This window comes from Nerophis lumbriciformis, linkage group LG36, assembly GCF_033978685.3.
Source record: "Nerophis lumbriciformis linkage group LG36, RoL_Nlum_v2.1, whole genome shotgun sequence".
NCBI lineage: Eukaryota > Metazoa > Chordata > Actinopteri > Syngnathiformes > Syngnathidae > Nerophis > Nerophis lumbriciformis.
Genome location: NC_084583.2, coordinates 11,228,418 through 11,256,131, shown reverse-complemented (window position 1 = coordinate 11,256,131; position 27,714 = coordinate 11,228,418). Strand labels below are relative to the sequence as shown.

Below are 27,714 nucleotides of genomic sequence, written 5' to 3'. Positions count from 1 at the left end.
GGGATATTGCGTGATGGGTAACATTTTGAAAAAAACTTCGAAAAATAAAATAAGCCACTGGGAACTGATTTTTAATGGTTTTAACCCTTCTGAAATTGTGATAATGTTCCCCTTTAAAAATGTAGAAAAAAATAACAGGCAGGGAGGGTGGATGCTGTTTTCTTGTAAAACATATTTAGCTTGTTCTTTTAACAGAGAAATAACAGCAGTGCTCAATTTATGAGGAATTGGCTGTTAATCTTGTTTTCTAAGGTCAGATTTCCAGAGAGGCTATTCTGGAAACTCTACAAAGGAACGTCTGATTCATTTATTTTCGATAGTGATGTGTAAATTTGTCAGGTTCAAACACTGATGACTTTCTCGTAAACAGCTTTGCCTTTGGTTACCGAACAGTTCAAAAGGAGAGGTCGTAAAATACTTCAAAAAGAGTTCGTCTGGAAATTGGGCAGAACCTGTCACCTCTCCGCTTTGAAGTCCTTGGGCCAGAACAACATCCTTCTGTTGATTACCATACATGAGAGAAAACAGAAAACCCTTCATGTGGCTCCCCTCCCTTACACAATGGAGTTTTCTGAGCCTTGCTCTTGGTAGGCCTCAAAGACAGCCCCTGTCCTTTTGCCTGGAACTCATTTCAACACAAAGTTTTTTGTGATAACTTACAAACAATTATTCTAACAGTATTCCTGGTCTTGTCATCCTCGTCCGGACAGAAGGGTGACACGACAGTACGGCTGGAGACGCTTTTGCTGAACCAAAAGTTGCTTTATTACAAGCGAGTGTCATTGTACAGGACTGCAGTTCCTGGAGGAGGTCGGGTCAAGAAAATGAGGCACTCCTAACTTGGAGAAAACAAACCATATGATTTATATTCCTCTTTCCTGTCTGTGTGTGTGTGTGTGCTAAGTCAGGAGAGCACATCCTGACCATAAAAGGAGATGTTTGTGTGTAAGTGTCTGAAAAACAACTGCTTTAAGTCATAACTTAAATGTTGGCGTTGAGTTAGACGGGTAGTCTCTTCTCAAGGATAGGGCTATCACTTTTGCATTCCGAAGTCCCAATTAGGGCCTCTTTTCCTACGAGAAGTGATCCAATCCACCTGCGAATGTCAAACTGAAATACCACTATTTAATTAATCTTGGTGGTTTGCTTTCTCTTAGATGAAAATGAACATTCACCATATGCAAACATAATATGAGTTAATTCAGGGGTCACCAACCTTTTTGAAACCAGGAGATACTTCTTGGGTACTGATTAATGCGAAGGGCTACCAGTTTGATACACACTTAAATAAATTGCCAGAAATAGCCAATTTGCTCAATTTACCTTTAACTCTATGTTATTATTAATAATTAATGATATTTATCTTTGTGGAAACACTGGTCATCTTAATGATTTCTCACAATAAATATATATAGAAACAGATAAATATCAATATGCAACACTTTATTTTTATATTTTCTCTAAGTGCACATTTTTCAAATTGAACATTTTCAAATGATCACTTCTAAGACAGTCTTGTGAAATCACAATATCCCATTTTAACTATGTAGCCACTAACATTTTTATAAAAGAGGAGAAAACATGGAAAAAATGAAAATTAAATTTTGAAACATAGTTTATCTTCAATTTAGACTCTTTAAAATTCAAAATTCAGTCGAAAAAAGGAAGAGAAAAACTAGCTAATTCGAGTCTTTTTGAAAAAATTTAAAAAAGAATTTATGGAACATCATTAGTAATTTTTCCTGATTGAGATTAATTTTGGAATTTTGATGACAAGTTTTTAATAGATTAAAATCCAATCTGCACATTGTTAGAATATATAACAAATTGGACCAAGCTATATTTCTAACAAAGACAAATCATTATTTCTTCTAGATTTTCCAGAACAAAAATTGTAAAAGCCATTCAAAAGACTTTGAAATAAGATTTAAATTTTATTCTACAGATTTTCTAGATTAGCCAGAATAATTTTTTGGAATTTTAATCATAATAAGTTTGAAGAAATATTTCACAAATATTCTTTGTCGAAAAAACAGCTAAAATGAAGAATTAAATTAAAATGTATTTATTATTCTTTACAACAAAAATAAATAAATTTACTTGAACATTGATTTAAATTGTCAGGAAAGAAGAATTAATTTAAAAGGTATATGTATTTAAAAATTCTAAAATCATTTTTAAGGTTGTATTTTTTCTCTAAAATTGTCTTTCTGAAAGTTGTAAGAAGCAAAGTAAAAAAATAAATGCATTTATTTAAACAAGTGAAGACCAAGTCTTTAAAATATTTTCTTGGATTTTCAAATTCTATTTGAGTTTTGTCTCTCTTAGAATTAAAAATGTCGAGCAAAGTAAATAAATAAAATTAAAAAAATAGAGGCAGCTCACTGGTAAGTGCTGCTAATTGAGCTATTTTTAGAACAGGCCAGTGGGCGACTCATCTGGTCCTTACGGGCTACCTGGTGCTTTGTATATTGATCTTAAAAGTCCAGAGGTAATTACCGGTGTGTGATTTATTTTTGATATTTCTGGCATTACCATGGGTTGAGTGGCAAAACTAAATTGTCTGTCTATCTGTGTTGGCCCTGCGATGAGTTGGCCACTTGTCCAAGGGTGTACCCCACCTACTCAGTGACCTAGTGGTTAGAGTGTCCCTGAGATGGGTAGGTTGTGAGTTCAAACCCCGGCCGAGTCATACCAAAGACTATAAAAATGGGACCCATTACTGCCCTGCTTGGCACTCAGCATCAAGGGTTGGAATTGGGGGTTAAATCACCAAAAATGATTCCCGGGCCCACTGCTCCCCTCACCTCCCAGAGGGTAATCAAGGGGATGGGTCAAATGCAGAGGACACATTTCACCACACCTAGTGTGTATGTGACAATCATTGGTACTTTAACTTTAACTTTTCACCCAAATGCAGCTGGGATAGGCTCCAGTTGACCCTGAGAGGGACAAACAGTAGAAAATGGATGGATGGATGGATGGATGCCTCGATGGCAACATAGAACGAATACTCCAGAATGACTGTAGACATTTCTTAGATGGATATGACTAAAAATTAAATATTGACAGAGAACAGGACATACTATGTTACAATCATTGATTAAAGGGGAACATTATCACAATTCTGCCCAATTTAAAGACAAACTCTTTTTGAAGTATTTTACGACCTCTCCTTTTGAACTGTTCGGTAACCAAAGGCAACGCTGTTTACGAGAAAGTCATCAGTGTTTGAACCTGACAAATTTACACATCACTATCGAAAATAAATGAATCAGACGTTCCTTTGTAGAGTTTCCAGAATAGCCTCTCTGGAATTCTGACCTTAGAAAACAAGATTAACAGCCCATCCATCCATCCATCCATTTTCTACCGCATATTCCCTTTGGGGTCGCGGGGGGCGCTGGAGCCTATCTCAGCTACAATCGGGCGGAAGGCGGGGTGCACCCTGGACAAGTCGCCACCTCATCGCAGGGCCAACACAGATAGACAGACAACATTCACACTCACATCCACACACTAGGGCCAATTTAGTGTTGCCAATCAACTTATCCCCAGGTGCATGTCTTTTGGAAGTGGGAGGAAGCCGGAGTACCCGGAGCCCATTCCTCATAAATTGAGGACTGCTGTTATTGCTCTGTTAAAAGAACAAGCTAAATATGTTTTACAAGAAAACAGTATCCACCCTTCCTGCCTGTTATTTTTTTGTACATTTTTAAAGGGGAACATTATCACAATTTCCATTAAAAATCAGTTCCCAGTGGCTTATTTTATTTTTCGAAGTTTTTTTCAAAATTTTACCCATCACGCAATATCCCTAAAAAAAGCTGATTTTAACCATCGTTATATACACCCGTCCATTTTCCTGTGACGTCACATAGTGAAGCCAACACAAACAAACATGGCGGAAAGAACAGCAAGCTATAGCGACATTAGCTCGGATTCAGACTCGGATTTCAGCGGCTTAAGCGATTCAACAGATTACGCATGTATTGAAACGGATGGTTGTAGTGTGGAGGCAGGTAGCGAAAACGAAATTGAAGAAGAAACTGAAGCTATTGAGCCATATCGGTTTGAACCGTATGCAAGCGAAACCGACGAAAACGACACGACAGCCAGCGACACGGGAGAAAGCGAGGACGAATTCGGCAATCGCCTTCTAACCAACGATTGGTATGTGTTTGTTTGGCATTAAAGGAAACTAACAACTATGAACTAGGTTTACAGCATATGAAATACATTTGGCAACAACATGCACTTTGAGAGTGCAGACAGCCCAATTTTCATCAATTAATATATTCTGTAGACATACCCTCATCCGCGCTCTTTTCCTGAAAGCTGATCCGTCCAGTTTTGGAGTTGATGGCAGCAGGCCAGGGAAGTTAGGGTCGATATTCTTCTCTTGATCATATTCGGTGGCATAAGGGACGGTGTGAGCCAAGACATCCAGGGGGTTTAGCTCGCTCGTCTGCGGGAACAAACTGCCGCCATTGCTTGCCGTGCTACCGATGTCCTTTGTCCCTGAATTGCTCACACACTCCGGCAGATTCAATGGGGGTCTGGCGGCAGATTTCTTTGACTTTATCGTTGGAAATGCATCTGCTTTGAGTGTCGCAGGATATCCACACATTCTTGCCATCTCTGTCGTAGCATAGCTTTCGTCGGTAAAGTGTGCGGAACAAACGTCCAATTTCTTGCCACTTTCGCATCTTTGGGCCACTGGTGCAACTTGAATCCGTCCCTGTCCGTGTTGTTACACCCTCCGACGAGGCATGATGTCTCCAAGGTACGGAAAACAGTCGAAAAAACGGAAATTAACAGAGCTGATTTGACTCGGTGTTTGAGAAAATGGCGGATTGCTTCCCGATGCTCCCCAGGTTTGATACAAATGTTACTTTTCCAAACTTAGAGGAATGCAATTGTGTTGAAAACAAAAAAATAATAATGGTCAGACCATTGTTTCTTTAGGCATTCATAAAAGCATTGATAGTGTAGTGATATATTGTGTCGCTGCCAGTGGTTGGGTCTATGCCCCAACTCTCTTAATGTCTGTGCCAGTCCAAAGCACGGATAAATGGGAGAGGTGTGTCAGAAAGGGCATCTAGCAAAAACCGAGCCAAACAAATCACACAAGCTCAAAGCATGGCTCCCGGTGGGCCCTTCCATAATTGTTTTTTGACATTCTTTATAGCCCTTGCTTTCAGTTGTCTGCCGTTTCATCACAAAATGGCCCTGTTGGGCCCAGTCAGTTGCAAATGGACCCGTGTTTCCAGTACGCTGAATCAGACTTATACCAGCCAAGGATATGGCACGACATTGCTGCCAATCACCGTTGACTATTCAGACTTATGCCAGCTGTGCTATGAGTGACTTTTTTCTTCTTCCACGCATTTTCAGCTCAGAGGCTTTTAAATGTCTTATCTTGTTTGCGATGCCTTGAAATAGCTTTCCTGAGAGTCTTCCCAATGTCTTTGTTGGCATGCATCACTCCTTGCCCCAAGTATCTTTTCTGTAGCTCACACAATTCACTAAAGTTGAAGCCCTTTAAAACAACAACTAAAACAACCTGCAGAAGGTCTTTTGCAGGGTCCTCAATAGTCGGGCCAAATCTGGCTTTCCAAATATCACTCGTATACACTTTTACAGAGGACCGGTGTCAGGATGTGGGAACGTCGCTTTGATGCAGAGACGAAAGGAAGACAGTAATTAAAATAATATCGACAAAGTATAGTATAATAATATAACAAAAGGCGCACTCACAAAGGAGTGAAGAAAACAAAAGAAGGCGAGTGCAGCTAGTAAGTGCACAAGACACAGAACTTATTTTTTAAAGGTAAACATACACTCACTGTGACCAGAGAACAGCCTTATAACTAGAGATGTCCGATAATGGCTTTTTTGCCGATATCCAACGTTCCGATATTGTCCAACTCTTTAATTACCGATTCCGATATCAACCGATATCGATATATACAGTCGTGGAATTAACACATTATTATGCCTCATTTTGTTGGGATGCATTAAACAATGTAACAAGCTTTTTCCAAAATAAATCAACTCAAGTTATGGAAAAAAGAAATGCCAACGTGGCACTGCCGTATTTACAAACCCTGTTTCCATATGAGTTGGGAAATCGTGTTAGATGTAAATATAAACGGAATACAATTATTTGCAAATCCTTTTCAACCCATATTCAGTTAAATGCATAACACTCCGGATGGTTCTTTTCCTTTTTGGTCCGGAGGACACGACGTCCACAGTTTCCAAAAACATTTTGAAATGTGGACTCGTCAGACCACAGAACACTTTTCCACTTTGTATCAGTCCATCTTAGATGAGCTCAGGCCCAGCGAAGCCGACGGCGTTTCTGGGTGTTGTTGATAAACGGTTTCCATTGAGGATCGAATGGAACTAACTGTGCCATGGAGGTGCGTGGAATCCGCCAAGTCTTTAATTATCCATAATTACAACCGAGCCATTGCTAAATAGAACGGCCCATGTAGGATTTTTCAATAAACGAGTCCCAATTTCAAACAGATGCCTCATTGCATTTGAAATCCAATTTTAAAAAAACACAGGAACGCATAAATAGTCCCACTTATGGTTTGCCAAAGTGTTCCCACAGAGGAACTGAAAGTTGAAATGAACATTTGTCACCATTTGTTGGGGTATCTGTTGGTAAATTACAGCACCACCACTATCAGACAGCTGCATAATAACTGCATTGTTTTATTTGTTTTATTCTTTTGTGATAACGTTCAAGACTTTCGACGACATTGAGTTTGTATCACAGTGACCAGTTAATGTTTTTTAGATGAGCGTGCTGAAATTATAATATGGGTCATGGTTATGGGAAAGTAAATATCATTCATGAGGCTGAATATTAATAAGAGAAACTGCAATCCCTACCAGCCACGACAGAGATTGGAGAAACAAATAAAACATGGAAACCGGCAATATTGGTGTTCATGCCCTTCTTGGCAATTGGACCCTTTTATCTGGAAAAGGCCTGCGGTTCTCAAACTTTTTCCACCAAGAACCATGTCAGAAAAAACCTGGCTCTCCAAGTACCACCGCAATGACCAACTACGGTTGTACGGTATACCGGTACTAGTATAATATCGCGGTACTAATGAATCAAAAACGGTACTATACTCTGTTTGAAAAGTACCGGTTCCCTATGGGCATGACGGTTTTACGAGCAGAGGAGCATGTTTGGCAGCGAACAATCACGGAGTACTTACAAACCCTGTTTCCATATGAGTTGGGAAATTGTGTTAGATGTAAATATAAACGGAATACAATGATTTGCAAATCCTTTTCAACCCATATTCAATTGAATGCACTACAAAGACAAGATATTTGATGTTCAAACTCATAAACTTTATTTATTTTTTGCAAATAATAATTAACTTAGAATTTCATGGCTGCAACATGTGACAAAGTAGTTGGGAAAGGGCATGTTCACCACTGTGTTACATGGCCTTTCCTTTTAACAACACTCAGTAAACGTTTGGGAACTGAGGAGACACATTTTTTAAGCTTCTCAGGTGGAATTCTTTCCCATTCTTGCTTGATGTACAGCTTAAGTTGTTCAACAGTCCGGGGGTCTCCGTTGTGGTATTTTAGGCTGCAAGTGGTGATATCCTTTACACACTGATGTCGCTTGTTGATGCAGTCCTTCTTTATTATGCATTTTCGGCCGGTGCGACTTATACTCCGGAGCGACTTATACTCCGAAAAATACGTTGTATTCCATATATCGCCCAGCCCCTAGACCAGGGGTCGGCAACCTTTACCAGTCAAAGAGCCATTTTGACCAGTTTCACAAATTCAAGTAAACAATGGGAGCCACAAAAATCTTTTGAAATTTAAAATGAAATAACACTGCATACAAAGTTTTTTTTTTTTGCTTTGTGCTATGTATAAACCAAGGGTCTCAGACACGCGGCCCACACCTTAGTATGAAAATTGAACGTTGGTGCGGCCCGTGGGTTTTATATGAATAGCACTTGACAGCGTCATACTTGTCAACCCTCCCGATTTTTCCAGCATACTACGAATTTCTGGGCAACTGTTCTCTCGAACGTGCCATGATGATGCAGCATTTAGCGCCCACTACAACCAGCGTGCCGGCCCAGCCACGCGTTGTATGGGACTTCTGCTTGCTCACGTAAGCGACAGCAAGGCATACTTGGTCAACAACCACAAAGGTTACACTGACGGTGGCGGTATAAAAAACTTTAACACTCTTACTAATAATGCGCCACTTTGTGAACCCACACCAAACAAGAATGACAGACACATTTTGGGAGAACATCTGCACCGTAACACAACATAAACACAACAGAACAAATACCCAGAATCCCATGCAGCCTTAACTCTTCCGGGCTACCTTATACACCCCAGCTACCAAACCCCGCCCACCTCAACCGACGCACAGAGAGGGGGGGGGTTGATGTGTGAGGGAGCAGGGTTGGGGTGGGGGCGGGGTTTGGTGGTAGCAGGGGTGTTGACTTTGGCCCTTTGGCTTTGCACGTTAAGCGTATTGACTGTGATTTTAAATTGGCACAGTGGTGAAAGCCAGTTTTGTTTTATTTACGTCAGCTGGCCAAGGTTAAAAACCTTCTTTCTAGGCAACAGTTAGAGACAGTAATCCATGCCTTTATTACATCTCGGCTGGATTACTGTAACTCTTTGTATTTTGGAGTTAGTCAATCCTCCCTCTCACGTCTGCAGCTGGTCCAAAATGCAGCTGCCCGACTTTTAACTAACACAAGAAAAAGAGAGCACATTACTCCTGTTTTAGCCTCCATCCACTGGCTAATTTTAAAATTATCTTACTCGTTTTTAAATCCTTACGTGGTCTTGCCCCACCGTACCTCTCTGAGCTGCTCCACCTCTATGCCCCCACCCGGTCCCTCAGGTCAGCTGATCAGCTGATCCTGGAGGTACCCAAAACAAAGCGCAAGCTCAGATTAGACAGAGCTTTCTCTATTGCGGGTCCCAAACACTGGAATGATCTCCCTCTCCATGTGAGACAGGCCCCTTCTTTGGCTATTTTTAAGACCCTTCTTAAAACCCATTTTTATTCACTGGCTTTTAACCCAGCATGAGACTTTGAACTGTTTTTAGCTTTTAACTTTTTGAACTGTTTTTAACTTTTAAACTGTTTTTATCTAACAAGCTGTTCTTAGGGTAATTTATATTTGCTTTTTAAATGCTCAGAGTACCCACCCTTTTTGGATTCACTCGAGGGAGTACTGGAGAGTGCTCTTGTTCACGAGTGGGGGAAGAGTGGATCGTGAGATCGACAGGCGGATCGGTGCGGCGTCTTCAGTAATGCGGACGCTGTATCGATCCGTCGTGGTGAAGAAGGAGCTGAGCCGGAAGGCAAAGCTCTCGATTTACCGGTCGATCTACGTTCCCATCCTCACCTATGGTCATGAGCTTTGGGTCATGACCGAAAGGACAAGATCACGGGTACAAGCGGCCGAAATGAGTTTCCTCCGCCGAGTGGCGGGGCTCTCCCTTAGAGATAGGGTGAGAAGCTCTGTCATTCGGGGGGAGCTCAAAGTAAAGCCGCTGCTCCTCCACATCGAGAGGAGCCAGATGAGGTGGTTCGGGCATCTGGTCAGGATGCCACCCGAACGCCTCCCTAGGAAGGTGTTTCAGGCACGTCCGACCGGTAGGAGGCCACGGGGAAGACCCAGGACACGCTGGGAAGACTATCTCTCCCGGCTGGCCTGGGAACGCCTCGGGATCCCCCGGGAGGAGCTGGACGAAGTGGCTGGGGAGAGGGAAGTCTGGGCTTCCCTGCTTAAGCTGCTGCCCCCGCGACCCGACCTCGGATAAGCGGAAGAAGATGGATGGATGGATGGATGGATGTGTATTTTTATTTCTGTTTTAAATGTTATTTTTTAGTCTGTACTGTGCCTCCATTTCTTTGTGGTGTACAGCCCTTTGTTTTTCAACTGTGCTTGTCTTTAAAAGGCTTTATTTATAAATAAAGTTGGTATGGTATGGTATGGTGCAGGAGTCGGCTCTTTAGCGCCGTCCTATTGGCTCTCTGGAGCTTTTTCAGAAATGTATGAAAAATGGAAAAAGATGAGGGGGAAACAATCTATTTTTTGTTTTAATATGGTTTCTGTAGGAGGACAAACATGACACAAACCTCCCTAATTGTTATAAAGCACACTGTTTATATTAAACATGCTTCACTGATTCGAGTATTTGGCGAGCGCCGTTTTGTCCTACTAATTTTGGCGGTCCTTGAACTCACCTTAGTTTGTTTAAATGTATAACTTTCTAGGACGTGTTTTATGCCACTTCTTTTTCTGTCTCATTTTGTCCACCAAACTTTTAAGGTTGTGCATGAAAGGTGAGTTTTGTTGATGTTATTGACTTGTTGGAGTGCTAATCAGACATATTTGGTCACTGCATGACTGCAAGCTAATCGATGCTAACATGCTATTTAGGCTAGCTATATGTACATATTGGATCATAATGCCTCATTTGTAGCTATATTTGAGGTCATTTAGTTTCCTTTAAGTCCTCTTAATTCAATGTATATCTCATGACACACTATCTGTATGTAATATGGCTTTTAATTTTTTTGCGGCTCCAGACAGATTATTTTTTGTATTTTTGGTCCAATATGGCTCTTTCAACATTTTGGGTTGCCGACCCCTGGTATGGTGTATAATGTAGCCCGGAAGAGTCAGGGCTGCATGGGATTCTGGGTATTTGTTCTGTTGTGTTTATGTTGTGTTAAGGTGCAGATGTTCTCCTGAAATGTGTTTGTCCTTCTTGTTTGGTTTTGGTTCAAAGTGTGGCACATTATTAGTAAGAGTGTTAAAGTTGTTTTATATGGCCACCGTCAGTGTAACCTGTATGGCTGTTGACCAAGTATGCCTTGCTGTCACTTACGTGTGCAAGGTACAGATGTTCTCCCGAAATGTGTTTGTCATTCTTGTTTGGTTTTGGTTCAAAGTGTGGCGCATTATTAGTAAGAGTGTTAAAGTTGTTTTATATGGCCACCGTCAGTGTAACCTGTATGGCTGTTGACCAAGTATGCCTTGCTGTCACTTACGTGTGCAAGGTGCAGATGTTCTCCCGAAATGTGTTTGTCATTCTTGTTTGGTTTTGGTTCAAAGTGTGGCGCATTATTAGTAAGAGTGTTAAAGTTGTTTTATATGGCCACCGTCAGTGTAACCTGTATGGCTGTTGACCAAGTATGCCTTGCTGTCACTTACGTGTGCAAGGTGCAGATGTTCTCCCGAAATGTTTGTCATTCTTGTTTGGTTTTGGTTCAAAGTGTGGCACATTATTAGTAAGAGTGTTAAAGTTGTTTTATATGGCCACCGTCAGTGTAACCTGTATGGCTGTTGACCAAGTATGCCTTGCTGTCACTTACGTGTGCAAGGTGCAGATGTTCCCCCGGAATGTGTTTGTCATTCTTGTTTGGTTTTGGTTCAAAGTGTGGCGCATTATTAGTACGAGTGTTTAAGTTGTTTTATATGGCCACCGTCAGTGTAACCTGTATGGCTGTTGACCAAGTATGCCTTGCTGTCACTTACGTGTGCAAGGTGCAGATGTTCTCCCCGAATGTGTTTGTCATTCTTGTTTGGTTTTGGTTCAAAGTGTGGCACATTATTAGTAAGAGTGTTAAAGTTGTTTTATATGGCCACCGTCAGTGTAACCTGTATGGCTGTTAACCAAGTATGCCTTGCTGTCACTTACGTGTGCAAGGTGCAGATGTTCTTCCGAAATGTGTTTGTCATTCTTGTTTGGTTTTGGTTCAAAGTGTGGCGCATTATTAGTAAGAGTGTTAACGTTGTTTTATATGGCCACCGTCAGTGTAACCTGTATGGCTGTTGACCAAGTATGCCTTGCTGTCACTTATGTGTGCAAGGTGCAGATGTTCTCCCGAAATGTTTGTCATTCTTGTTTGGTTTTGGTTCAAAGTGTGGCGCATTATTTGTAAGAGTGTTAAAGTTGTTTTATATGGCCACCGTCAGTGTAACCTGTATGGCTGTTGACCAAGTATGCCTTGCTGTCACTTACGTGTGCAAGGTGCAGATGTTCTCCCGAAACGTGTTTGTCATTCTTGTTTGGTTTTGGTTCAAAGTGTGGCGCATTATTAGTAAGAGTGTTAAAGTTGTTTTATATGGCCACCGTCAGTGTAACCTGTATGGCTGTTGACCAAGTATGCCTTGCTGTCACTTACGTGTGCAAGGTGCAGATGTTCTCCCGAAATGTGTTTGTCATTCTTGTTTGGTTTTGGTTCAAAGTGTGGCGCATTATTAGTAAGAGTGTTAACGTTGTTTTATATGGCCACCGTCAGTGTAACCTGTATGGCTGTTGACCAAGTATGCCTTGCTGTCACTTACGTGTGCAAGGTGCAGATGTTCTCCCGAAATGTGTATATCATTCTTGTTTGGTTTTGGTTCAAAGTGTGGCGCATTATTAGTAAGAGTGTTAAAGTTGTTTTATATGGCCACCGTCAGTGTAACCTGTATGGCTGTTGACCAAGTATGCCTTGCTGTCACTTACGTGTGCAAGGTGCAGATGTTCTCCCGAAATGTGTTTGTCATTCTTGTTTGGTTTTGGTTCAAAGTGTGGCGCATTATTAGTAAGAGTGTTAAAGTTGTTTTATATGGCCACCGTCAGTGTAACCTGTATGGCTGTTGACCAAGTATGCCTTGCTGTCACTTACGTGTGCAAGGTGCAGATGTTCTCCCGGAATGTGTTTGTCATTCTTGTTTGGTTTTGGTTCAAAGTGTGGCGCATTATTAGTAAGAGTGTTAAAGTTGTTTTATATGGCCACCGTCAGTGTAACCTGTATGGCTGTTGACCAAGTATGCCTTGCTGTCACTTACGTGTGCAAGGTGCAGATGTTCTCCCGAAATGTGTTTGTCATTCTTGTTTGGTTTTGGTTCAAGGTGTGGCGCATTATTAGTAAGAGTGTTAAAGTTGTTTTATATGGCCACCGTCAGTGTAACCTGTATGGCTGTTGACCAAGTATGCCTTGCTGTCACTTACGTGTGCAAGGTGCAGATGTTCTTCCGAAATGTGTTTGTCATTCTTGTTTGGTTTTGGTTCAAAGTGTGGCGCATTATTAGTAAGAGTGTTAACGTTGTTTTATATGGCCACCGTCAGTGTAACCTGTATGGCTGTTGACCAAGTATGCCTTGCTGTCACTTACGTGTGCAAGGTGCAGATGTTCTCCCGAAATGTGTTTGTCATTCTTGTTTGGTTTTGGTTCAAAGTGTGGCGCATTATTAGTAAGAGTGTTAAAGTTGTTTTATATGGCCACCGTCAGTGTAACCTGTATGGCTGTTGACCAAGTATGCCTTGCTGTCACTTACGTGTGCAAGTTGCAGATGTTCTCCCGAAATATGTTTGTCATTCTTGTTTGGTTTTGGTTCAAAGTGTGGCGCATTATTAGTAAGAGTGTTAAAGTTGTTTTATATGGCCACCGTCAGTGTAACCTGTATGGCTGTTGACAAAGTATGCCTTGCTGTCACTTACGTGTGCAAGGTGCAGATGTCCTCCCGAATTGTGTTTGTCATTCTTGTTTGGTTTTGGTTCAAAGTGTGGCGCATTATTAGTAAGAGTGTTAAAGTTGTTTTATATGGCCACCGTCAGTGTAACCTGTATGGCTGTTGACCAAGTATGCCTTGCTGTCACTTACGTGTGCAAGGTGCAGATGTTCTCCCGAAATGTGTTTGTCATTCTTGTTTGGTTTTGGTTCAAAGTGTGGCGCATTATTAGTAAGAGTGTTAAAGTTGTTTTATATGGCCACCGTCAGTGTAACCTGTATGGCTGTTGACCAAGTATGCCTTGCTGTCACTTACGTGTGCAAGTTGCAGATGTTCTCCCGAAATATGTTTGTCATTCTTGTTTGGTTTTGGTTCAAAGTGTGGCGCATTATTAGTAAGAGTGTTAAAGTTGTTTTATATGGCCACCGTCAGTGTAACCTGTATGGCTGTTGACAAAGTATGCCTTGCTGTCACTTACGTGTGCAAGGTGCAGATGTTCTCCCGAATTGTGTTTGTCATTCTTGTTTGGTTTTGGTTCAAAGTGTGGCGCATTATTAGTAAGAGTGTTAAAGTTGTTTTATATGGCCACCGTCAGTGTAACCTGTATGGCTGTTGACCAAGTATGCCTTGCTGTCACTCACGTGTGCAAGATGCAGATGTTCTCCCGAAATGTGTTTGTCATTCTTGTTTGGTTTTGGTTCAAAGTGTGGCGCATTATTAGTAAGAGTGTTAAAGTTGTTTTATATGGCCACCGTCAGTGTAACCTGTATGGCTGTTGACCAAGTATGCCTTGCTGTCACTTACGTGTGCAAGCAGAAAATTAATATTATAAGAGACTGGGCTGGCACGCTGTTAATACAGATTATAGAGGGCGCTAAATGCTTTACCATCATGGCACGCCCTTGTTATTATTATAAGGGTGAAAATCGGAGAATATTAATCCCGAGAGTTTTCTGTGAGAGGCACTGAAATCCGGTAGTCTCCCGGGAAAATCGGGTGGGGGTCGGCAAGTATGCAGCTGAGCTGCATCAGAGTGTTCAAAGCCGGAGCCCTAGACAAAAGCATATTGTCTTGTCCCTCTTCTTTGTCTTCCACTTCTCCCCTCTCCGAGCTTGTATATAATTGCGTTTCCAATTGCACGCCACATCAAATAAGGCTGCGAGTGCAAGTGTGTCTATGTCTGAGTCCTCTTAGTATTCCGCCACCTTCTCATCCTCATTCCTATTAAATGAATCTCTTGTCCAATGCAATATTCACAACGAGTGTCTGGGGGTTGTTAAAGATCAGGTAGACATCACACGCGCCGCCATTACCACTGACCTTTTTTTTTTTTTTGTCTTTTTCTCTTCTGTTCCTCTGCAATCATTTAAAGGAAGCGGAGGTAAGTCAGTTCATTGTGTTTGTAATGTCAAAATGCCATTGTGCCAACACCGTCTACTCATTCCAGACGGGTGTTGCTTATTCGAGTGCAAGGCAGGTTTGAATGCCTCAGCCATAAAGTGGAATAGCTCAGCATATTAAAAATGTGCAAGGGAGACCTTGAAGCTATTTTAGCAATGTCTATTAACATGTATCATTTATAGGGGAAGATTAACAGTCGGCTAACACGCATTTTTTTAATAAATGTTTCAGGTGAATACCCGTCTCATTTTGCAATGAGGGGAAAGTATATTTTGTGAGGGCCGTCTTCAGTGGTTTGGATCATAATATTGTTCATGCCTGATGGGATTTTACTCATCAGCATCATGAGCGTGAGCCGGGTCAGGAAACATCAGACAGGATGCCCAAGGCCGGCTCATTTGGTTTTCCACCTCATCTCGAAATGTGTTGAGTTTGTGGTCATTTAAGCTCGGAATTGGAAAGTTGACTCCAAGTATCTCTGCAATCCATCTTAACACAAACATTGTAGGCTCGCTATTCAAGCTGTATAGACTGGAATTGGGCCAAAAATAGATGTTATAAAATAGTATTATTTTCCTGCTATATATTTTTCAAATATATACACAAACCCCGTTTCCATATGAGTTGGGAAATTGTGTTAGATGTAAATATGAACGGAATACAATGATTTGCAAATCCTTTTCAACCCATATTCAATTGAATGCACTACAAAGACAACATATTTGATGTTCAAATTCATAAACTTTATTTTCATAATGCGCCACACATTTCCAATGTCCATAGTGGATCTAACATAATAGTGAGAGTCCAGTCCATAGTGGATCTAATATAGTAGTGAGAGTCCAGTCCATAGTGGATCTAACATAATAGTGTTAGAGTCCAGTCCATAGTGGATCCAGCATAATATTGTGAGAGTCCAGTCCATAGTGGATCTAACATAATAGTGAGAGTCCAGTCCATAGTGGATCTAACATAGTAGTGAGAGTCCAGTCCATAGTGGATCTAACATAATAGTGAGAGTCCAGTCCATAGTGGATCTAACATAGTAGTGAGAGTCCAGTCCATAGTGGATCTAACATAATAGTGAGAGTCCAGTCCATAGTGGATCTAACATAGTAGTGAGAGTCCAGTCCATAGTGGATCTAACATAATAGTGAGAGTCCAGTCCATAGTGGATCTAACATAATAGTGTTAGAGTGCAGTCCATAGTGAATCTAACTTAATAGTGAGAGTCCAGTCCATAGTGGATCTAACATAGTAGTGAGAGTCCAGTCCATAGTGGATCTAACATAATAGTGAGAGTCCAGTCCAAAGTGGATCTAACATAGTAGTGAGAGTACAGTCCATAGTGGATCTAACATAATAGTGAGAGTCCAGTCCATAGTGGATCTAACATAGTAGTGAGAGTCCAGTCCATAGTGGATCTAACATAATAGTGAGAGTCCAGTCCATAGTGGATCTAACATGGTAGTGAGAGTCCAGTCCATAGTGGATCTAACATAATAGTGAGAGTCCAGTCCATAGTGGATCTAACATAATAGTGAGAGTCCAGTCCATAGTGGATCTAACATAGTAGTGAGAGTCCAGTCCATAGTGGATCTAACATACTAGTGAGAGTCCAGGCCATAGTGGATCTAACATAATAGTGAGAGTCCAGTCCATAGTGGATCTAATATAGTAGTGAGAGTCCAGTCCATAGTGGATCTAACATAATAGTGTTAGAGTCCAGTCCATAGTGAATCTAACTTAATAGTGAGAGTCCAGTCCATAGTGGATCTAACATAGTAGTGAGAGTCCAGTCCATAGTGGATCTAACATAATAGTGAGAGTCCAGTCCATAGTGGATCTAACATAGTAGTGAGAGTCCAGTCCATAGTGGATCTAACATAATAGTGAGAGTCCAGTCCATAGTGGATCTAATATAGTAGTGAGAGTCCAGTCCATAGTGGATCTAACATAATAGTGTTAGAGTCCAGTCCATAGTGAATCTAACTTAATAGTGAGAGTCCAGTCCATAGTGGATCTAACATAATAGTGAGAGTTCAGTCCATAGTGGATCTAACATAGTAGTGAGAGTCCAGTCCATAGTGGATCTAACATAATAGTGAGAGTCCAGTCCATAGTGGATCTAACATAATATTGTGAGAGTCCAGTCCATAGTGGATCTAACATAATAGTGAGAGTCCAGTCCATAGTGGATCTAACATAATAGTGAGAGTCCAGTCCATAGTGGATCTAACATAGTAGTGAGAGTCCAGTCCATAGTGGATCTAACATAATAGTGAGAGTCCAGTCCATAGTGGATCTAACATAATAGTGTTAGAGTGCAGTCCATAGTGAATCTAACTTAATAGTGAGAGTCCAGTCCATAGTGGATCTAACATAGTAGTGAGAGTCCAGTCCATAGTGGATCTAACATAATAGTGAGAGTCCAGTCCAAAGTGGATCTAACATAGTAGTGAGAGTACAGTCCATAGTGGATCTAACATAATAGTGAGAGTCCAGTCCATAGTGGATCTAACATAGTAGTGAGAGTCCAGTCCATAGTGGATCTAACATAATAGTGAGAGTCCAGTCCATAGTGGATCTAACATGGTAGTGAGAGTCCAGTCCATAGTGGATCTAACATAATAGTGAGAGTCCAGTCCATAGTGGATCTAACATAATAGTGAGAGTCCAGTCCATAGTGGATCTAACATAGTAGTGAGAGTCCAGTCCATAGTGGATCTAACATACTAGTGAGAGTCCAGGCCATAGTGGATCTAACATAATAGTGAGAGTCCAGTCCATAGTGGATCTAATATAGTAGTGAGAGTCCAGTCCATAGTGGATCTAACATAATAGTGTTAGAGTCCAGTCCATAGTGAATCTAACTTAATAGTGAGAGTCCAGTCCATAGTGGATCTAACATAGTAGTGAGAGTCCAGTCCATAGTGGATCTAACATAATAGTGAGAGTCCAGTCCATAGTGGATCTAACATAGTAGTGAGAGTCCAGTCCATAGTGGATCTAACATAATAGTGAGAGTCCAGTCCATAGTGGATCTAATATAGTAGTGAGAGTCCAGTCCATAGTGGATCTAACATAATAGTGTTAGAGTCCAGTCCATAGTGAATCTAACTTAATAGTGAGAGTCCAGTCCATAGTGGATCTAACATAATAGTGAGAGTTCAGTCCATAGTGGATCTAACATAGTAGTGAGAGTCCAGTCCATAGTGGATCTAACATAATAGTGAGAGTCCAGTCCATAGTGGATCTAACATAATATTGTGAGAGTCCAGTCCATAGTGGATCTAACATAATAGTGAGAGTCCAGTCCATAGTGGATCTAACATAATAGTGAGAGTCCAGTCCATAGTGGATCTAACATAATAGTGAGAGTCCAGTCCATAGTGGGGCCAGCAGGACACCTTTCCGAGCGGAGACACCTTAGAGATATATCACTTGGAATGTGACACATGCTAATGTTAGCATGCTAGCACGCTAACATCAAAGTGCTAACTTTTTTTGCAAATGTTACGCTTTTTTCTCTAATTCGGCAGCCATACACCTTACAGTCATATACTTTGGAACATGCTAACTGTTTGTGTAATCATGCTATCATGCTAACATTAAATCGCTAGCTTTTTAAACTAACTAACCGTTTACCCGAGAGTCATATAAGTTGGTATGTGACACTTGTTAACTGTTAGCGTACTAACTTGACCATGCTAGCACGCTAACATTAAAGTGCTAACTTTTTAGCTATTTTTGCGGGGGGGTTTTCTCTAATTACACAGCCGTACACCTAACAGTCATATAACTTAGCATGCTTATGTTAGCATGCCAGCATGCGCTATTTTCGCTACCGTCAAACTTGAGTCATTTAACTTGGTATGCGACATCTTTTAACTGTTAAGTGTGCTATTTTTAGCATGCTAGCAAGCTAACTTAAGCATGCTAACTTTTTCATCTAATTTTACACTTTCTTGTCTATTTCCGCATCCATACGCCCTACAGCCGTGTTACTTGAAGTGTGAGACATTAACTGTTAGCATGGCGTCGTTAGCACACATGCTAAATGTTAACATTTTAATGTAAGCATGCTAATGTTTTAGGCTAGCTCTGTAGCTCTTTTTGTACAGTTACAACCTGAAACTTACTTGAATCTTCAAAGCACGGCGGCTTCCGGCGACCGCCGGCCAGAGGTCCAGGGCACAGATAGCAGGCCCATCAAAATGTTCTAGTTCTATTTATTGTCGCAGCCCGAGCTCTGAATAAAATAAAATTCCCGTTCAAATCATTGCATTGAAAACATTCTGGGGGAAAAGTCTGGTCTCTTGTAAATGTGGTCGAGGCGTCGTTTAAAACTCTATTCAAAGACTTTAAAAGAAGAAATACATAATTAATTTAGGCTACTGCAACACACTTCTTGTCGGGATCCCCAGCAAGAACATCCAGAAGCTGCAATACACACAGAATAGTGCTGCTAGAATCCTGATGAGAGTACGGAAATATGACCATATCACACCAATTCTCAAATCCCTTCACTGGCTTCCTGTTCCACTCAGGATTGAATACAAAGTCTCCCTACTAACCCACCAGTGCCTCCATGGAAATTCCCCCCTCTACATCAAAGAACTACTCACCCCCAAATCCTCCACACGACACCTCCGCTCCGGACAGGCTAACCTCCTCCAAACTCCGAGGACAAAGCTAGATAGATAGATAGATAGATAGTACTTTATTGATTCCTTCAGGAGAGTTTTCTCAGGAAAATTTTAATTAAAATTCCAGCAGCGAGCTACGAACAATGGGAGACCGGGCTTTCTGCTCCGCCGCTCCCAGTCTGTGGAATTCTCTCCCTGACCACCTGAGGGCACCACAGACTGCGGAAGCTTTTAAAAAAGGCTTAAAAACCCTTCTTTTTTTTTCTTTTTTAGATATATGCATACTTGTTCTAGCTATTAGGCTATTCTAGTTTTTATTTTTTTATTATCTTTATTTACTTTACAAAAGAGAAGTGTAGGATACTTCTATTGTTGCCTTATTTGTATTTGACTTTATTAAATGTATTTATATTATCATTTGGTGCAGCCGGGCCGGAGCAGGAGGGGATGGAAAGAGAAGAAAAGGAAGACAGTGGAGGGAATTGTGGGGACAAGAGGGGGATTAGACAGAGAGACAAAAACAACAGCAAACACAACAATAACAACAACAACAAAATCAACAACAATAGAGCAACATCAGTGAAAGCAAAGAAGCAAGTAGCAAAATACAAAATAATACAGAAATGACAATGAGCATTATTACACTACAAATGGAGCAATACAAATACCAATAGAAATAGCGCTATTGATAATGAACGATACCAATGATTTACCTCTATTATCAACGATACCGTTGTTCAAATGCAACAATACATATACGTAATGATTACTAGAGATACAAAACAATGCAGAAAAATGGAGGGGAAGAAAGAGAAGCAACCTATATTAACCTTGTAGATTGTTATAGTAACAATTGGTTAAGCCGTGTCAGTGTGCCATGTGTTACACCCAGTTTACCCTAGGGCAACAACGTTAATGTATGTTTGATGAAACGTGATTATGTGCATGAGTGTATGCATGTATATGCACTTGTATATGTACAGTATGTGTATATGTATGTTTGAACAGTATTACAATAAAATCTATTATTATTCATATTATTGTTAATTTCTAATGTGAAGGATGGATATAAAACTAAGAAAAGAGAAATGAGGCCGCCGCTGACGAACAGGGAGCTTTGGGGGATTCAAATTAGGTTCAATCTCCTCTTTTCCAACTTTGCCAAGTCATTTCAAACTCAAACATCAGAACTTAGACATGAGCAGGTCAGTTTTATCCGTTCTGTTGACGGAATCGTAATGTTGTCTAATTTCTCGCCCTCTGGTTGGCTCTCATCTCCTCATCCGAGTACAAACCCTGTTTCCATATGAGTTGGGAAATGGTGTTAGATGTAAATATAAACGGAATACAAAGATTTGCAAATCATTTTCAACCCATATTCAGTTGAATATGCTACAAAGACAACATATTTGATGTTCAAACTGATAAACCTTTTTTTTTTTTTTTTTGCAAATAATCATTAACTTTAGAATTTGATGCCAGCAACACGTGACAAAGAAGTTGGGAAAGGTGGCAATAAATACTGATAAAGTTGAGGAATGCTCATCAAACACTTATTTGGAACATCCCACAGGTGAACAGGCAAATTGGGAACAGGTGGGTGCCATGATTGGGTATAAAAGTAGATTCCATGAAATGCTCAGTCATTCACAAACAAGGATGGGGCGAGGGTCACCACTTTGTCAACGAATGTGTGAGCAAATTGTTGAACAGTTTAAGAAAAACCTTTCTCAACCAGCTATTAGAAGGAATTGAGGTATTTCACCATCTACGGTCCGTATTAGCATCAAAGGCTTTAGAGAATCTGGAGAAATCACTGCACGTAAGCAGCTAAGCCCGTGACCTTCAATCCCTCAGGCTGTACTGCATCAACAAGCGACATCAGTGTAAAAAGGATATCACCACATGGGCTCAGGAACACTTCAGAAACCCACTGTCAGTAACTACAGTTGGTCGCTACATTTGTAAGTGCAAGCTAAAACTCTCCTATGCAAGGCGAAAACCGTTTATCAACAACACCCAGAAACGCCGTCGGCTTCGCTGGGCCTGAGCTCATTTCAGATGGACTGATACAAAGTGGAAAAGTGTTCTGTGGTCTGACGAGTCCACATTTAATTTTTTTTTTGGAAACTGTGGACGTCGTGTCCTCCGGACCAAAGAGGAAAAGAACCATCCGGATTGTTATAGGCGTAAAGTTGAAAAGCTAGAATCTGTGATGGTATGGGGGTGTATTAGTGCCCAAGACATGGGTAACTTACACATCTGTGAAGGCGCCATTAATGCTGAAAGGTACATACAGGTTTTGGAGCGACATATGTTGCCATCCAAGCAACGTTACCATGGACGCCCCTGCTTATTTCAGCAAGACAATGCCAAGCCACGTGTTACATCAACGTGGCTTCATAGTAAAAGAGTGCGGGTACTAGACTGGCCTGCCTGTAGTCCAGACCTGTCTCCCATTGAAACTGTGTGGCGCATTATGAAGCCTAAAATACCACAACGGAGACCCCCGGACTGTTGAACAACTTAAGCTGTACATCAAGCAAGAATGGGAAAGAATTCCACCTGAGAAGCTTAAAAAATGTGTCTCCTCAGTTCCCAATCATTTACTGAGTGTTGCTAAAAGGAAAGGTGATGTAACACAGTGGTGAACATGCCCTTTCCTAACTACTTTGGCACGTGTTGCAGCCATGAAATTCTAAGTTAATTATTATTAGAGTTTGAACATCAAATATGTTGTCTTTGTAGTGCATTCAACTGAATATGGGTTGAAAATGATTTGCAAATCATTGTATTCCGTTTATATTTACATCTAACACAATTTCCCAACTCACATGGAAACGGGGTTTGTAGGAAGATAAAGATCGGGTTCCTGCTTCGGAAATCTAGCAGGATTTCTCTGCCTGATGCACTTTGTCACCGATAGCATCGACATGGAGAGTCACTTTTGGCTGCTACTTTAGATGCAGACGCCACCAAGACAACTTTGGGCTGCGTAGATTTATGAAGCTATTGTGTAATAACACACACCTTCTAACCCGATGTCACGTGTCGTTTTTTCGAAACAGGATGACTACTTCAAAAGCTGGGCTCCCTCCAGGTCTCTAGACCAAGGTAAGTCATCCATATCTACCGTGTGAGTAACTCATGCAGCTGTGATTTAAAGATGCCTCATGTCATTTTAAATGAGTGTATACTCGAGAGATGGACGTTTGACTAAATGTCCTGGATTGATTAATTATGGAAATTAACAATTAATTAAATGTTGAAAAAAAACCCAGCTGGGTACATGGACAAAAGCATACATCATTACCACGGCAACCCTGGATCACCTACCAGGGCAGGCCTGGGCAATTATTTTGACTTGGGGGCCAAATTTAGAGAAAAAAATGTGTCTGGGGGGCCGGTATATCTGATTTTTAGGAACACTGATTCAAAACCTCACAATGTCTGATTGAACGCTAAACACGTTATGACAGACTGCCTTGAAACACGGAATGGAATTTGACATTTTTTTTACTGAATAAGACACCCAGAATGTACATGAAAAGGAAGAATGTGGGATTTACAATATTAACTATGAACACACTTGCCAACCCTGAGACCTCCGAATTCCGGAGATTGGGGGGTTCGAGGCGGGGTTAAGGGGGGAGGAGTATATTTATAGCTAGAATTCACTGATTCTCACGTTGTGCAATTCAGAATCGATTCTCATTTAAAAAAAATCTATTTTTATTTATTTATTTATTTTTATTTTTTTATTTGATTTATTTATTTATTTTGAATTAATCAATCCAAAAAAACAATACACAGCAATACCATAACAATGCAATCCAATTCCAAAAGCAAACCCAACCCAGCAACACTCAGAACTGCAGTAAACAGAGCAATTGAGGAGACACAAACACAACACAGAACAAACCAAAAGTAGTGAAACAAAAATGAATATTATCAACAACAGTATCAATATTAGTGACAATTTCAACATACCAGTGATTAAAAATCCCTCATTGACATTATCATTAGACATTTATAAAAAAAAAAAAGAATAGTGGCTTACACTTGCATCGCATCTCATAAGCTTGACAACACACTGTGTCCAATATTTTCACAAAGATAAAATAAGTCATATTCTTGGTTCATTTAATAGTTAAAACAAATGTACATTATTGCAATCAGTTGATAAAACATTGTCCTTTACAATTATAAAAGCTTTTTACAAAAATCTACTACTCTGCTTGAAAGTCAGCAGACTGGGGTAGATCCTGCTGAAATCCTTTGTATTGAATGAATAGAGAATCTTTTGAATCGGGAAAATATCGTTTTGGAATCGAGAATTGCGTTGAATCGAAAAAAATCAATTTTGAATCGAATCGTGACCCCAAGAATAGATATTGAATCGAATTGTGGGACACACAAAGATTCACAGCCCTAATATATATATAGTACAGTAAACAGTAATAAAAACACAGTTGTTCTACTAACTGTACTGTACTTGCTGCTTACTTTAAAAAAAATAACACTTACCTTTCACTATTTGAGTAGCCTTTGTTCTGCCATTTGAGTACTGGCGAGCGATCTCTGAATCCGGGAACATATCTTTCACGGATTTGTTGAAAACATCCGCAAATGAGAACAGGATGTTGTTTGCAGCTATCAGCATAGCCATCTTTGTCTGGGGATATGTTACACCCTCGGGTCTCCATTTAGCAAGGTGGCCCATAATACTGCGTTGCCGCCGCCTTGTGCTTCTCTGACCGTTCATGAGTGACTATATCCATTCGGCCACCGTGTTATGGGTTATAGATAAACCTATGGATAACGGAGACATATATAATAGTCTCCTTTTCAGGTGAGAGGACGCTAAAGGCAGTGCCTTTAAGGCACGCCACCAATATAGTTGTCCGGCTGGAAATCGGGAGAAATTCGGGAGAATGGTTGTCCCGGGAGATTTTCGGGAGAGGCACTGAAATTCGGGAGTCTCCCGGAAAATTCGGGAGGGTTGGCAAGCAATGTTCCCTCTAAGGTGTGCGCCTGTGCAATTGCGCACTGCTCAAGCGTCCTCTGCGCACGGCAAATCTATGCCACGCACAAAATCAAATAAAAAAAATAAGCGCATAACAATTTTTGACACACGAACACGACAGAGAAAACAGTTTTCGTCATCATTGTTCAAATATTGTAACGTCTGTCGAGACGCTTTGAGGACATGAATTCCATCGATCACTTTACTGAGCAAAACTCTTCATTGTCGGCCATAAACACATCACCAAAACATTAGTAAAAAATATATATATCTACCAAGATTGGTCATTTTCTGCAGTACAAACCAGACCAAAAGCAACTTTGTTATATCAACAGCAGCTGCTCGCTCTTTCTCACTTGCGCCGACACATGCACATATGGCACTTCGCCAGTGATGCGTTTACAGCCACACAAAAATTCGGACAACTCCAACACCACACATAAAGTGTCATTCCAGGTCGTTACACTATGATTTAGCAATCAAATGTGTGCTTATTCTGGTGTCATTAGGAATCTTAATTTACAAATATTAATCATGAAATGCCGTTAGTATATTAAATAAATACTAATAAAAATATATTTTTTACAAACAGGAAGTTGCAGGAATGTACACATGATCCCCTGCTTACATCTCATTGTGCAACATGTGAATGTTTTAATGGGAACTAAATGCAATGTCTGAAAGGGGTACAAATTATTTCCAAAGCAGGACCTCCACCCAGACAAACAATACAAGTACACAGTTCATGAAAAACAATTTTTGTTGTTATTGTCATTGTAAGTGGACCCAAACACTTATATTAGAAAAATAACCTCATGGAAATGACTGCTGTCATTTGATTATAATAATAAGAGAATGTTGTCTGTGTATCTGTGCTGGCCCTGCGATGAGGTGGGGACTTGTCCAGGATGTACACCGCCTTCCGCCCGAATGCAGCTGAGATAGGCTCCAGCACCCCCCGCGACCCCGAAAGGGACAAGCGGTAGAAAATGGATGGATGGATGGAGATTGAACTTGTTATTTAGTCAGGTTTGGGACAGGTGTGCTGCTGGTGTAGCCACAGTGTGCACGTCTGATGTTGCTCACATGGGCTCCACTGAATGCTCAGGGAGTTTTTGCCTTTGCTCACACACATGAAAAATTAGAGGGAACATTGTTGGCAAGTATGACTATGAACGATAAAACACTGAATATTGACAACATATGAACGTCACACCCCCTCTCCATCCACATATTTCACAATCAAGCGAAACGCAACAAAAATGCAACAAACACAGCGAAATATGAGCTTGAAGGGTAAAAAAAACCACCTACAATCTGATATATCACTAAGCTTTACAACTTTGTTGTAAAAATCTCCTTCCGTGTCTGTCCCTGACACCCACATTTTCAGGCTCGCTCTGGAAACACTCTGTGGAAACGCTCCACACCCACACTGCTTGGTGCCTCGTCTGAGCTGCTGTGATTTAGATTACCATAGTAACTAATTAGATGACCAAAGTAACTAATTAGATGACCATAGTAACTAATTAGATTACCATAGTAACTAGTATGTCATGCAAAAGCGCAGATTCCAACCATTGACATTTTTTGTATAGTTGAAGACTTACGGTCATTCGAAACCATCACTGCACATCATAATGGCAGCTACACTTTACATCTTAAAGACCTACTGAAATGCGATTTTCTTATTTAAACGGGGATAGCAGGTCCATTCTATGTGTCATACTTGATCATTTGGCGATATTGCCATATTTTTGCTGAAAGGATTTAGTAGAGAACATCGACGAGAAAGTTCGCAACTTTTGGTCGCTGATAAAAAAGCCTTGCCTGTACCGGAAGTAGCAGACGAGTAGCGTGACGTCACAGGTTGTGGAGCTCCTCACATCTGCACATTGTTTACAATCATGGCCACCAGCAGCGAGAGCGATTCGGACCGAGAAAGCGATGATTTCCCCATTAGTTTGAGCGAGGATGAAAGATTTGTGGATGAGGAAAGTGAGAGTGAAGGACTAGAGGGCAGTGGGAGCGATTCAGATAGGGACGATGCTGTGAGAGGCGGGTGGGACCTGATATTCAGCTGGGAATGACTAAAACAGTAAATAAACACAAGACATATATATACTCTATTAGCCACAACACAACCAGGCTTATATTTAATATGCCACAAATTAATCCCGCATAACAAACTCCTCCCCCCTCCCGTCCATATAACCCGCCAATACAACTCAAACACCTGCACAACACACTCAATCCCACAGCCCAAAGTACCGTTCACCTCCCCAAAGTTCATACAGCACATATATTTCCCCAAAGTCCCCAAAGTTACGTACGTGACATGCACATAGCGGCACGCACGTACGGGCAAGCGATCAAATATTTGGAAGCCGCAGCTGCATGCGTACTCACGGTACCGCGTCTGCGTATCCAACTCAAAGTCCTCCTGGTAAGAGTCTCTGTTGTCCCAGTTCTCCACAGGCCAATGGTAAAGATTGACTGTCATCTTTCGGGAATGTAAACAATGAAACACCGGCCGTGTTTGTGTTGCTGCAGTCGACCTCAATGCACCGCTTCCCACCTACAGCTTTCTTCTTTGCTGTCTCCATTGTTCACTGAACAAATTGCAAAAGATTCACCAACACAGATGTCCAGAATACTGTGGAATGTTGCGATGAAAACAGACGACTTAATAGCTGGCCACCATGCTGTCCCAAAATGTCCTCTACATCCCGTGACGTCACGCGCAGACATCATCATACCGAGACGTTTTCAGCAGGATATTTCGCGCAAAATTTAAAATTGCACTTTAGTAAGCTAACCCGGCCGTATTGGCATGTGTTGCAATGTTAAGATTTCATCATTGATGTATAAACTATCAGACTGCGTGGTCGGTAGTAGTGGGTTTCAGTAGGCCTTTAAAGATCTGAAAAAAATATTTGGGAAAGTCTGGCTGGCCAGATTGAAAAGCTTAAAGGCCCGGGCCTTAATTTGCCCAGGTTCGTACTAGGGGTTATGATTTTATCGATACCAATACCAATAGTCATTGGGACTCTTATCGGTACTGTATGTAGTTTGGTGTAAATAAAGATGTGAA

General features: G+C 40.9%; 1 protein-coding gene across 3 annotated transcripts in view; it reads left to right on the top strand.

The window, feature by feature from the left end:
• The window catches only part of spock1 (SPARC (osteonectin), cwcv and kazal like domains proteoglycan 1), a 314,102-nt gene that overhangs the window by 114,638 nt on the left and 171,750 nt on the right, over positions 1 to 27,714 (top strand). For all 3 annotated transcript variants that reach the window (XM_072912464.1, XM_061930578.1, XM_061930579.2), the window contains exon 3: positions 22,663 to 22,708. In XM_072912464.1, the coding sequence (XP_072768565.1) occupies positions 22,663 to 22,708 (46 nt within the window). The remainder of the gene's footprint in view (positions 1 to 22,662; positions 22,709 to 27,714) is intronic.